Below are 12,315 nucleotides of genomic sequence, written 5' to 3' on the forward strand. Positions count from 1 at the left end.
TGACTGACGGGGCGACCTGTGTTTCGATTGGTCGCTCGGTACGGGAGTGCTCCCACCTGACTGGCCGGCTGGCGGGAGTTCGGCCCCTTTGGGTGCCGACTCGAGCGGGACGTAACGGCACGGCTGTCAGAGCCAGCGCGAGCGGCTGGCTGATCACGAGGGGGTGGATGTTGCGCGCAATGTGGCTTCATCAATGTAAATAGATGGACAACCCCCTCAGTCAGAAGTGGCACGAAATATATTAAGTCACAGGAAACTCGCGGCGGCCTCTGAACCTTCCAGGTAATTAATAGACCCTTCTTCACCTGAACTAACATCAGAGGAACAGACTGGAATGTGGTCGGGAGGTAAAGCGGTGACGGGGCAGGAGGAACCGCAGCAGAAGCTGCTGAAGGTGTTGCCTGAGGTGCACCTTGGCCTGCTTTTGAGTCAGAAATCTTTATGGAGCACTGAGCAAGGCTTCCCACTGAGGGGGTGCCGCACTGCCGCAGATGCAATGTCAAACCTGCCTTCGTGGATGTACACGACCCCCAAGGCAGTACTTTGAAGAACAGCAGTGGAGTCAACCTTGGTGCCCTGACCAATACTGACCCTTCACCTGACACCACTTAAGAGGTTATATTTGATCACATTCCTGTGCGTGGAGTCATGCTGTGCACCATACATTACAACAATGACTACACTTCAACCCTCCCCATTCTCTGTCAAGTGATTTGGGACATCCTTGATGTGGAGATGCCAGCGCTGGACTGTAAGGGCACAGTAAGTGAGTCACCTGATGAAGGAGCTATGCTCCAAAAGCTAGTGATTCCAAAGAAACCTGTTGGACTTTAACCTGGTGTTGTAAGACTTCTTACTTGGGACATCCTGGCAGTTGCTATATTAATGCAAGTCTGCCTTGATGTCCTACATAACATCCCAGTGTGAGTGGCATTACCATATGTGCTATAGCTCATGAGGAATGTGGCATACAAACATACACATTAGAAGCAGGAGTAGGCCACTTGAATCTGCTCTGCTATTCAATAAGATCTTGGCTGACCTGATTGTGACCACAACCCCAAATCACCAACTACTCCTGATAAGCTTTGCTGGCATTCTGAAATGAAATTCGCTTATTGTCACAAGAAGGCTTCAAATGAAGTTACTGTGAAAAGCCCCTAGTTGCCACATTCCGGCACCTGTTTGGGGAGGCTGGTCCTTTCATTGTTCTGGGTGTATATATATATTAGTCTTGCTCAAAACTTCTATAATCATTTTACCGCGTGAATTAATTTTGACTTTGCAATTTAAACAAATGATCACAAGCAAGAAGCTAATGGATTGAAACTTTTATTAAATTAAGTTAAAATTTATCCCTTTTAGGATACACTTTGGAATGGCAAACAAAACATTTATTATATCTGCCCCAGGGAAGGTGATTTTGCATGGAGAGCATGCGGTGGTCCACGGAAAGGTAAATCATAATTTAAAAGGGAGACTTGCCTTTGTATTTCTACATCACAGCATTGCAACATTGTTACAACAGAGAAGGAGGCCATTTGGCCCATTGTGTCTGCACTGGCTCTCCAAATGAGCAATTCTCCTAGTGCCATTCTCCTGCCTTTTCCTTGTAGTCCTGCACATTCTTCCCTTTTCAAATGAGAATCTAATTCCCTCTTGCCTGCCTCCATCATGATCTCGGGTAGTGCATTCCAGACTCCAACCACCTGTTCTGTGAAAAAGTTTTTTCCGTATTGCTTTTTGCTTCTTTTGCCAATTATTTTAAATCTATGCCCTCTCATCCTAAATCCTTTCGTGAGTGGAAACCACTCCCCGCTATCTACTCTGCCCAAGCCTGTCATGATTTTGAATACCTCTTCCAATCTCCTCTTGGCTTTCTGCTCTCCCAAAGAAAACAGTCCCAACTTCTCCAGTCTATCATCATAACCGAAGTTCTCCAACCCTCTTGAATCTTTTCAGCACTCTCTCCAATGCCTTCACATCCTTTCTAAGGTGTGGTGCCCAGAACTGGACACAATACTCTGGCTGTGGTCGAACTAGTGTCTTATGCAAGTTCAACATAACCTCCTTGCCCTTGTACTCGATGCACCTATTAATAAAGCCCAGGATTCTGTATGCTTTGTTAATCACTCTCCCAACCTTTCCTGCCACCTTCAATGACTTGTACACGTATGCATCCAGGACATTCTGCACCTTCACCCTCTTTTTTAGAAACATGCCCTTTATTGGATGTCTCCTGTTCTTCCTACCAAAATGAATCAGCTCACATTTCTCCACATGGAACTTCATCTACCACCTATCCGCCCATTCCACCACCTTGTCCATGTCCCTTTGATGTTCTACATTACCCTCAACGGTTTACAATGCCGACCAAGCTTTGTATCATCTGCAAATTTTGAAATTGTGCCCTGCACATCCAGGGTTTCAATCATTAATATATGTCAGGAAAAACAAGGATCCAAACACTGACCCCTGGGGAACACCAGTACAAATCTTTCTCCAGCCTGAGAAACATCCATTAACCTGTTTCCTTCACTCAGCCAATTTCCTATCTATGTTGCTTCTGTCCCTTTTATCCCATGAGCTATAACCTTGCTCCCAGGTCTGTCGTGTCGCATTGTATCAAATAACTTTTGGAAGTCCTGATACACCACATTGCCCTCGTCAACCTGCTCTGTTACCTCTTCAAAAATACTCCAGCAAGTTAGATAAATGCAATTTTCCATTAGGAAACCCATGCTGGCTTTCCTTAATGAACCCACATTTGTCCATGTTATTATTAATTTTGTCCTGAATTATTGTTTCTCAATGTTCCCCCACCACTGAAGTTAAAATAACTGGGCTGGGCAAATCTTTACACTTTTTTTGCATTTCTCTGGCAATTGCCCTGAGTCTAAAAAAGATTGAAAAATTCTGCCTAGTGCCCCTGCAATTTAAACTTTCACTTCTCTCCGTATCCTTGGATACATATCATCAGGTATGGTGCCTTATTAACTCAAAAGCACGGATAGCCTATCGAATACCTCCTCCTTATCAATTGGAAACCCAACTATTGTCTGAACAACCTATTTTTCACATGGCCTGAATAGCATCTTGTTCCTTGGTAAAGACACATGTAAAAGCATGCATTTAATATGTCCCCTATTCCTCCTGAGTCCTTCTGCAAATCCCCTTTTTGATCCATAATTCATCCTACATAGTTCCCATATAGCATAGGACAGTTTTCCTCAAACTTCTTTTCCTGGGACCCACTTTTCCCAACCGGTTGACCTTCGCGACCTACGATGGCTAACCTTTGTGACAGGTGAGCCTGCTTTGTCCTCATGATCTCACTTGCTTTGTCATTCAGTGTTACATTTCTGCTAAGAACTTCACCAGAGGGCCTGGATCTCTGTACAGAGCTAACGCCAGAACTGCTTTGTCCTGCCGTGGACTCTCACGAGCAGTTCTCTCCGGATTCAGCCGAGAGTTCCTGGCCAGGGGCGGCACGGTAGCACAGTGGTTAGCACTGTTGCCTCACAGCTCCAGCGTCCCAGGTTCGATTCCCGGCTTGGGTCACTGTCTGTGTGGAATCTGCACGGTCTCCTGTGTCTGCCTGGGTTTCCTCCGGGTGATCCGGTTTCCTTCCACAAGTCCCGAAAGATGTGCTGTTAGGTGAATTGGACATTCAGAATTCTCCCTCTGTGTACCGGAACATGTGCCGCAATGTGGCGACTAGGGACGTTACACATTAACTTCATTGCAGTGTTAATGTAAGCCTACTTGTGGCAATAAAGATTATTTAAAAATCTATCTGCACCCCTGTGATATGAGACCTGGGCTCTGACTGGAAACTGCCGTCGCCACTTGTACTGAGCTCCCACCTTCCCACTCCATGTTCTTTGTAGATCCGCTGTCCTTGCTGTCTCTCACCACTCGTTCTGATCTCATGAAACGGGGACGGGCAAGAGAAAGGGTCTATGAAAAGCAACCCATTTGATTCGGAACGATTTCAAACCATTGAGCTCATCAAGGGGTGCAAGTGATATCAGATAAATGTAATGGATAGTCTTGTCATTTGTAACTGCTTTTTAAATTAGTCGATGAAATTGCTGCCCTGCAATCCACAGAATCCCTACAGTGCAGAAGGTGGCCTTTTGGCCCATCAAGTCTGCACCGACCCTCTGAAAGAGCACCCTACCTACGTCCACGCCCCCACCGTATCCCCGTAATCCAGTGAGTGCATCTAACCTTTTGGACACTATGGGGCAATTTAGCATAGCCAATCCACCTAATCCTCATATCTTTGGACTTTGGAGGAAACCGGAGTACCCGGAGGAAACCCACACAGACAAAAGAATGTACAAAATTGTACACAGTCACCCAAGGCCGTAATTGAACCTGGTGCTGTGAGGCGGCAGCAGTGCTAATCACTGTGCCACAATGAGGATGAGCTATTTACACTGTTAAATATACCCTCCATGATGTGCCTTGAAATTTCACATTAGCTGTATAGATCACCAGGTTTTGATAAAGAAGGCCCTTACATGACGCACTGCAGTAACTCACCAAGGTTCCTTCGACAGCACCTTCCAAACGCACGGCCACTACCATCTAGAAGAACAAGAGCAGCAGATACTTGGCAACCCCACCCTGACTTGGAAATATATTGCCGTTCCTTCGCTGTCGCTGGGACAAAATCCTGGAACTCCCTCCCTAACAGCACAGTGGGCGTACCTACACTGGAAGGACTGGAGCGGTTAAAGAAGGCAACTCCCCATCACCTTCTGAAGGGCAACTAGGGGTGGGCAATAAATGCTGGCCTAACCAGCAACGTCCACACCCCGTAAATTAATGTTCAAAAAATGAAATCCGTAAACCATAGAATTGCTACATTGCAGAAGGAGGGTAATCAGCCCATCGAGTCTGCATGGACTCTCTGAAAGAGCACCCTTACCTAGGCCCAATCCCCCGTCCTATCCCCATAACCCCACCTAATCTGCACATCTTTGGACATCTTGCCACAACAGAATTTAGTTGTTTCTTAAACCAGTCCGGAGTTCTGGCTCCAGCTGCTCTTACTGACACCCCTGTCCCGCTGTCAATCGCTGTCTGTGTAAAGAAATGCTTTTTGGCCTGATATTGCCCATCAGAAAACTGAATCTGTGTCTTCGGCGTCTTCTGTAGCATATCTCAAACTATTTCTTTGGGTAGTAATTCTAAGGATTAATTTGGACTGTGCTGAGTATATTACAAACTTGCAGGCCCTACCTCCTTGCCCAGCACCATCTTCATGATGCGGAGGATCAAGGTCGGATGTGCAAGGCTCCTCCAACCCCGGCATTTGTTTAATTTTTTGGGAACTTTGTTTGATCAGGGTGATCCTCCTGCAAAGTCTCCTCCGAGATACCCATTTCAAATTGTTCCTCATAGCTTGATCCTCTAACAACAGGGATCAGCCTCATTCCTTACATCTTCATTGTCCATGTCCTGAATGGTCTCTCAAATTTGACAATCTAACCTGATTTGCATTGTTTATTGGCATCCATTGATGTGATAAACAACTAGTACTTTGAGGCCCCTTTTGACCCTCACTTTGCCAAATTCTGTCCCAGGGCAGACATGTCCAGTTTATCAGTTTGATGCTATCTAATAATGTAACTACTTTGCAGTGAGATTGTGAATCATTGTCAATTCATGTGTAGACAAATCGGAGGGCTTATAAAACAGACCTTTGGGATACCCCACATTCTATTTTTGTCCCCATATACTATTGTAACCTAGCTCCTCTTATGACTGACTAACCTCTGGTTCCTTCCTTTCAACTTATTACCAATCTACATTTATGTCTTATTTTTGAAAGCTGATCTTAGTTTGTAAAAGGATCTTGCCTAGCATTTTATGAAAGTCAAGGGCCATAAAGATGTACAGCTTATCCTGTAGCTTGATTAAAAATAAAGCTAGTAAATGCTCAAAACAGTCAGCAGCATCTATGGAGGGGGAAACTGTTTTGTTTATACATTCATGGTATGTGAGTATCGCTGGTTGGGCCAGCATTTATTACCCATCCCTAATTGCCCTTGAGAAGGTAGTGGTGAGCTGCCGTCTTGAGGCATTGCAGTCCATGTGGTGTAGGTGCACCCATGGTTCAGTTAGGGAGGGAGTCTGGGATTTTGACTCAGCGACAGTGAGGAATGGCGATCTATTTCCAAGTCGGGATGGTGAGAGGCTTGGAGGGAAACGTTTTAAGTGGTGGAAGTTCCCTATTCTGACCTTACCGTGGAGGGAATCTCATTGATGGAACAGCTGAAGATGGTTTGGCCTAGGACACTATCCTGCGGACCTATTGCAATGATGTCCTGAAACTGAGGTGATTGACCTACAACCACCACAACCGTTTTCCTTTGCTCCAGGTATGATTCCAACCAGCGGAGAGGTTTCCCCCTAATTCCCATTGATTCCAGTTTTGCTAGGGCTTCTTGATGCTATACTCAGTCAACTGCTGTCTTGCTGGGAAGGGAAGTCACTCTCACATTGCCTCCAGAGTTCAGCTCTGTTGACCATGTGCCTCCGGAGTTCAGCTCTTTTGCCCCTGTGTGAACCAAGGTTGTAATGAGGTCAGGAGCTGAGTGACCCTGGTGGAACCCAAACTGAGCATTAGTGAGCAGGTTATTGCTAATTAACTGCCTCTTGGTAGCACTGTTGATACCCCTTCCATCACTTTACTGATTATCATGGTAGACTGATGGACAGTAATTGGCCGGTTTGGATTTTCCTGCTTTTGCTGGACATGCCTGGACAATTTACCACGTTGCTGGGTAGATGCCAGTGTTGTACTGAAACAGCTTGGCCATGGACACATCAACGTCTGGAACTCTCGTCTTCTGTACTATTGCCAGAATATTATTAAGGCCCATAGTCTTTGCAGTATCCAGTGCCTTCAGCTATTTCCTGATATCACGTGGGGTGAATCAAATTTACTGACAACCGATGCTGGGGACCTTGGAGATTTAACAAGCCCTTGGGACAAACTACATTATGCTTTCTTCCCCGCACACCAATGTAACCTTACTCCCGTTATGATTAACCTCCAATTTGACCTTTCATTTAATTAACTGGTTGATTAATGTAGTTTTGCATTAAAAGGTCCTAGAGGCAGTTTAAATGCTAATTTCTGAACAATGGCAAATCACTTGTCTGACTTGTAATCACTCTCTGGATTTGATTTTTATTAATGACCTACACAGTGTTGTTGGAAGGGTAATTTTTTGTAATTTTTCCTTTCATGTTCGTTTCATAAAATAGATGTTATGGCACATGTCAATCAGCATCTAAAAAATTATATGCTTTTGTTGGATATCGTTATTGTAGCTGAGGCAGAAATCTATGACCTTCTGAATGTGAAGAGCTTGCAGACTTTTTTTAAATTCTAAGGTATTCATGCTAACTTTTTTTGATTTACAGGTGGCCCTGGCCGTCAGCTTAAATTTAAAAACATATCTCCGGATACAACCATGTTCTGATCAAAAAGTACAATTAAACTTACCAAATATTAACGTCCATCTTAACTGGAAACCTGCTGCCCTCCAGTTCCTGCAGTCAGCAATTGACGGTAAGATGCAGCCAAATCAACAGCATTTTAATGAATAAAGGGTATTGCACCTGCAAGTTCTCTGAGGGGAGGGGCAGAGACATTAATTCATAAAGACATTAGCTTGCAAAGTGGTACAGCCCATTGCAAAGTGGTACAGCACATAGAAAACCATGCTAGGAGGCGGCATCTGTACTTTACTCCGCTGTGTGGTGGTACATAAGTAGAGGCCTGGTTATTGCCCGGTCTGTAGGAAAATTCCTGGGAGAGATTCTTGCTTATTTCCTAGTAGTCAGATCAGAGCAACATTGACAACAAGTTGGATGAAGGAAATCAGGAAATCCTTATTTATTACTTCACAGTATCAATGGAGTTACTTGTCAATTTTTATTATTCGATTAAAATACTTTTGGAAATACAAGTCGCTGACCTGTGAGATTGTACTCCTGTAGTGCAACGGTCATCACATCGGAATGCACATGCAGTTTCTGTCATAGAATCCCTACAGTGCAGAAGGAGGCCATTCGGCCCATAAAGTCTGCACAGACCCATTGAAAGACCACACTACTTAGGCCCAATTCCCTGCCCTATTCCTGCAACCCCACCCTAAGGGGCAATTTAGCATGGCCAATCCACCTAACTTGCACATCTTTGGACTGTGGGAGGAAATCAGAGCACCCGGAGGAAACCCAAGCAGACACGGGGAGAATGCGCAAACACCACACACACAGTTACCCGAGGTCAGAATCGAACCCGGTCCCTGGCGCTGTGAGACAGGAGGGCTAGCCACTGTGCCACCTATCCTTGAGAAAAGGAATCCTAGTGAGTTCACAAGCTAGCAAGTGGCTAGGAACTTGGTAACAGTGGCTATTAAGATGATTTCTTAATTGCTGCGGTTTGAAAATAAGCTCTGGAAGCATAGGTGGAGTATTCAGAAAATAAGGGATATTTCACTCGAGAAATTGAACAATAGGCATTGGCTTTATACAAAATCAGAGTGTGAAATGATTAATGCCACATCCTGCCTTAACACCAAGATCCATGTATAGGTACAGTAAGAAGTCTTACAACACCAGGTTAAAGCCCAACAGGTTTGTTTCAAATCACTAGCTTTTGGAGCACTGCTCCTTCCTCAGGTGAATGAAGAGGTATGTTCCAGAAACATATATATAGACAAAATCAAAGATGCAAGACAATGCTTTGAATGCGAGCATTTGCAGGTAATTAAGTCTTTACAGATCCAGAGATAGGGGTAACCTCAGGTTAAAGAGATGTGAATTGTCTCAATCCAGACAGTTGGTAGGATTTTGCAAGCCCAGGCCAGATGGTGGGGGATGAATGTAATGCAGCATGAATCCCAGGTCCCGGTTGAGGCTGTACTCGTGTGCGGAACTTGGCTATAATTTTCTGCTCGGCGATTTTGCGTTGTCACGCGTCCTGAAGGCCGCCTTGGAGAACGCTTACCCGGAGATCAGAGGCAGAATGCTCTTGACTGCTGAAGTGTTGCCCAACTGGAAGGGAACATTCCTGCCTGCCGATTGTCACGCAATGCCCGTTCATCTGTTGTTGCAGCGTCTGCATGGTCTCGCCACTACCACGCTTCGGGACATCCTTTCCTGCAGCGTATGAGGTAGACAACGTTGGCCGAGTTGCACGAGTATGTACCGCGTACCTGGTGGGTGGTGTTCTCACATGTAATGGTGGTACCCATGTCAATGATCTGGCACGTCCTGCAGAGATTGCCATGGCAGGGTTGTGTGGTGTCGTGGTCGCTGTTCTGAAGGCTGTGAAGTTTGCTGTAAACAATGTTTTGTTTGAGGTTGCGCGGCTGTTTGAAGGCAAGTAGTGGGGGTGTAGGGATGACCTTGGCAAGATGTTCATCTTCATCGATGACGTGTTGAAGGCTGCAAAGAAGATGTCGTAGTTTCTCCGCTCCGGACGATGAGTATTCTGTCGGTTGTGTCCGTGTTTGTCTTCTGAGGAGGTCGGTGCGGTTTTCTGCCGAGGCACGTTGGAACTGTCGACCAAAGAGGAAAGAGTCGAATTGGACCCCTCCGGAAGGCTGCTGCCCTAGACTTGACATGTATGCTCAAGCCGTCAGTAGTCGCGTCAATGCCAGATTCATCAGTTGCATTCACAAGACAGCCCAAACGTCGCACAATGCAACGCCATCCGCGCTCTCGAGACCAACTGCAACATCGTCATCAAACCAGCAGATAGAGGAGGGGCCACCGTCATACTGAACAGAACGGACCGACATCAGAGGTGTACCGACAACTCAACAACCAGGAACACTACAGACAGTTACCTGCAGATCCGACCAAGGAACACACCCGCCAACTCAACAGACTGATCAAGACCTTGTCTCCAGACCTTCAGAGCACCCTACGTGCTCTCATCCCACGTGCTCCCCGCGTTGGAGATCCTACTGTCTCGTGAAAATACACAAGGCCAACACACCAGGCCATCCTATCGTATCAGGCAATGGGACCCTGTGTGAGAACCCCTCTGGCTACATCGAGGGCATCTTGAAACCCATCGCACAAGGAACGCCCAGCTTCTGTCACGACACGACTGACTTCCTACAGAAACTCAGCACCCATGGACCAGTTGAACCAGGAACATTTCTCGTCACAATGGATGTCTCGGCAATCTGCACCAGCATCCACCATGACGACAGCATTGCTGCAACAGCCTCAGTACTCAACACTGACAACTGCCAATCTCCAGACTCAATTCTGGATCACAACGTCTTTACCTTCGAAAACAAATTCTTCATCCAGACTCACAGAACAGCCATGGGGACCAAATTCACACCTCAATATGCCAACACCTTCATGCACAAGTTTGAACAAGACCTCCTCACCGCACAGGACCTTCAACCGACGTTCTACACCAGATACATCGATAACATTTTTTTCCTTTGGACCCACGGCGAAGCATCACTGAAACGACCATACGATGACATCAATAAGTTCCATCCCACCATCAGACTCACCATGGACTACTCTCCAAAATTGGTTGCATTCTTGGACACACTCGACTCCATCAAGGACGGTCACCTCAGCACTTGGCTTTACCGCAAGCCCACGGATAACCTCACGATGCTCCACTTCCCCAGCTTCCACCCTAAACACATTTAAAGAAGCCATCCCCTGTGGACAAGCCCTCCGTGTACACAGGATCTGCTCAGACGAGGAGGAGCATAACAGACATCTACAGACACTGAAAGGTGCCCTCGTACGAACGGGGTATGGCGCCCCACTCATCGATCGACAGTTCCAACGCGTCACAGCAAAAAACCGCACCGACCTCCTCAGAAGACAAACACGGCACACAACCGACAGAGTACCCTTCGTCGTCCAGTACTTCCCCGGAGCTGAGAAACTACGACATCATCTTCGAAGCCTTCAACACATCATCGATGAAGATGAACATCTTGCCAAGGTCAACCCCACACCCCCACTACTTGCCTTCAAACAACCTCACAACCTCAAACAAACCATTGTTTGCAGCAAACTACCCAGCCTTCAGAACAGCGACCACGACACCGCACATCCCTGCCATGGCAATCTCTGCAAGACGTGCCAGATCATCGACATGGGTACCACCATTACACGTGAGAACACCACCCACCAGGTACGCGGTACATACTCGTGCGACTCGTCCAATGTTGTCTCCCTCAGACGCTGAAGGAAAGGATGTCCCGAAGCGTGGTACATTGGTGAGACCATGCAGACGCTGCGACAACAGATGAACGGACATTGCACGACAATCGGCAGGCAAGAATGTTCCCTTCCAGTCGGGGAACACTTCAGCAGTCAAGAGCATTCAGCCTCTGAACTCCGGGTAAGCGTTCTCCAAGGCGGCCTTCAGGACGCGCGCCAACGCAAAATCGCTGAGCAGAAACATATAGCCAAGTTCCGCACACATGGGTGCGGCCTCAACCAGGACCTTTGGATTCATGTTGCATTACATTCATCCCCCACCATCTGGCCTGGGCTTGCAAAATCCTACCAACTGTCCTGGCTTGAGACAATTCACACCTCTTTAACCCGGGATTACCCCTATCTCTGGATCTGTAAAGACTTAATTACCTGCAAATGCTCGCATTCAAAGCATTGTCTTGCATCTTTGATTTGGTCCATGGGTCCTAGCTATGCTTGCCTTTTTACGGGGCATGTGGAGCGCGCCTTGTTCCAGGCCTACCCGGGTCACCTTCCACAACTCCTTTGCCGGTACATTGATGACTATTTTGGTGCTGCTTCATGCTCTCGCCCAGACCTGGAAAAATCCATCCACTTCGCTTCCAGTTTCCACTCCTGCATCACTTTCACCTGGTCCATCTCAGACACTTCTCTTCCCTTCCTTGACCTTTTACTGTCTCCATTTCCGGCAATAGACTATCTACTAATATCTATTACAAGCCCACTGACTCCCACAGCTCTCTAGACTACGGCTCTTTACACCCTGTAAGAACTCCATCCCTTTCTCAGCTCCTTCGCCACCGTCGCATTTGTTCCGATGATGCCACTTTCCAAAGTGGTGCTTCGAAAATGTGTTCCTTCTTCCTCAGCCGTGATTTCCCACCTACAGTTGTTGACAGGGCCCTCAACATTGTACGGTCCATCTCCCAAGCCACTACCCTCGCCCCCTCCCCTCCCTCTCAGAACAAGGAGAGAGTCCCTCTCGTCCTCACATTTCACCCCACCAGCCTCCGTATGGAAAGCATAATCCTTCGC

General features: G+C 46.7%; 1 protein-coding gene across 4 annotated transcripts in view; it reads left to right on the forward strand.

Moving 5' to 3' along the window:
• The first annotated feature begins 108 nt into the window (after positions 1–108).
• The window catches only part of mvk (mevalonate kinase), a 68,218-nt gene continuing 56,011 nt past the window's right edge, over positions 109–12,315 (forward strand). The window contains exons 1-3 of one of the 4 annotated variants that reach the window (XM_072479623.1): positions 109–282; positions 1,366–1,456; positions 7,447–7,594. In XM_072479623.1, coding sequence (XP_072335724.1) covers positions 1,379–1,456; positions 7,447–7,594 — 226 coding nt within the window. In that variant the 5' untranslated portion in view covers positions 109–282; positions 1,366–1,378. The other 3 variants (XM_072479477.1, XM_072479380.1, XM_072479541.1) reach the window with 3 other exon arrangements.

This window comes from Scyliorhinus torazame, chromosome 1 (genome assembly GCF_047496885.1).
Source record: "Scyliorhinus torazame isolate Kashiwa2021f chromosome 1, sScyTor2.1, whole genome shotgun sequence".
NCBI classification, from domain to species: Eukaryota; Metazoa; Chordata; class Chondrichthyes; order Carcharhiniformes; family Scyliorhinidae; genus Scyliorhinus; species Scyliorhinus torazame.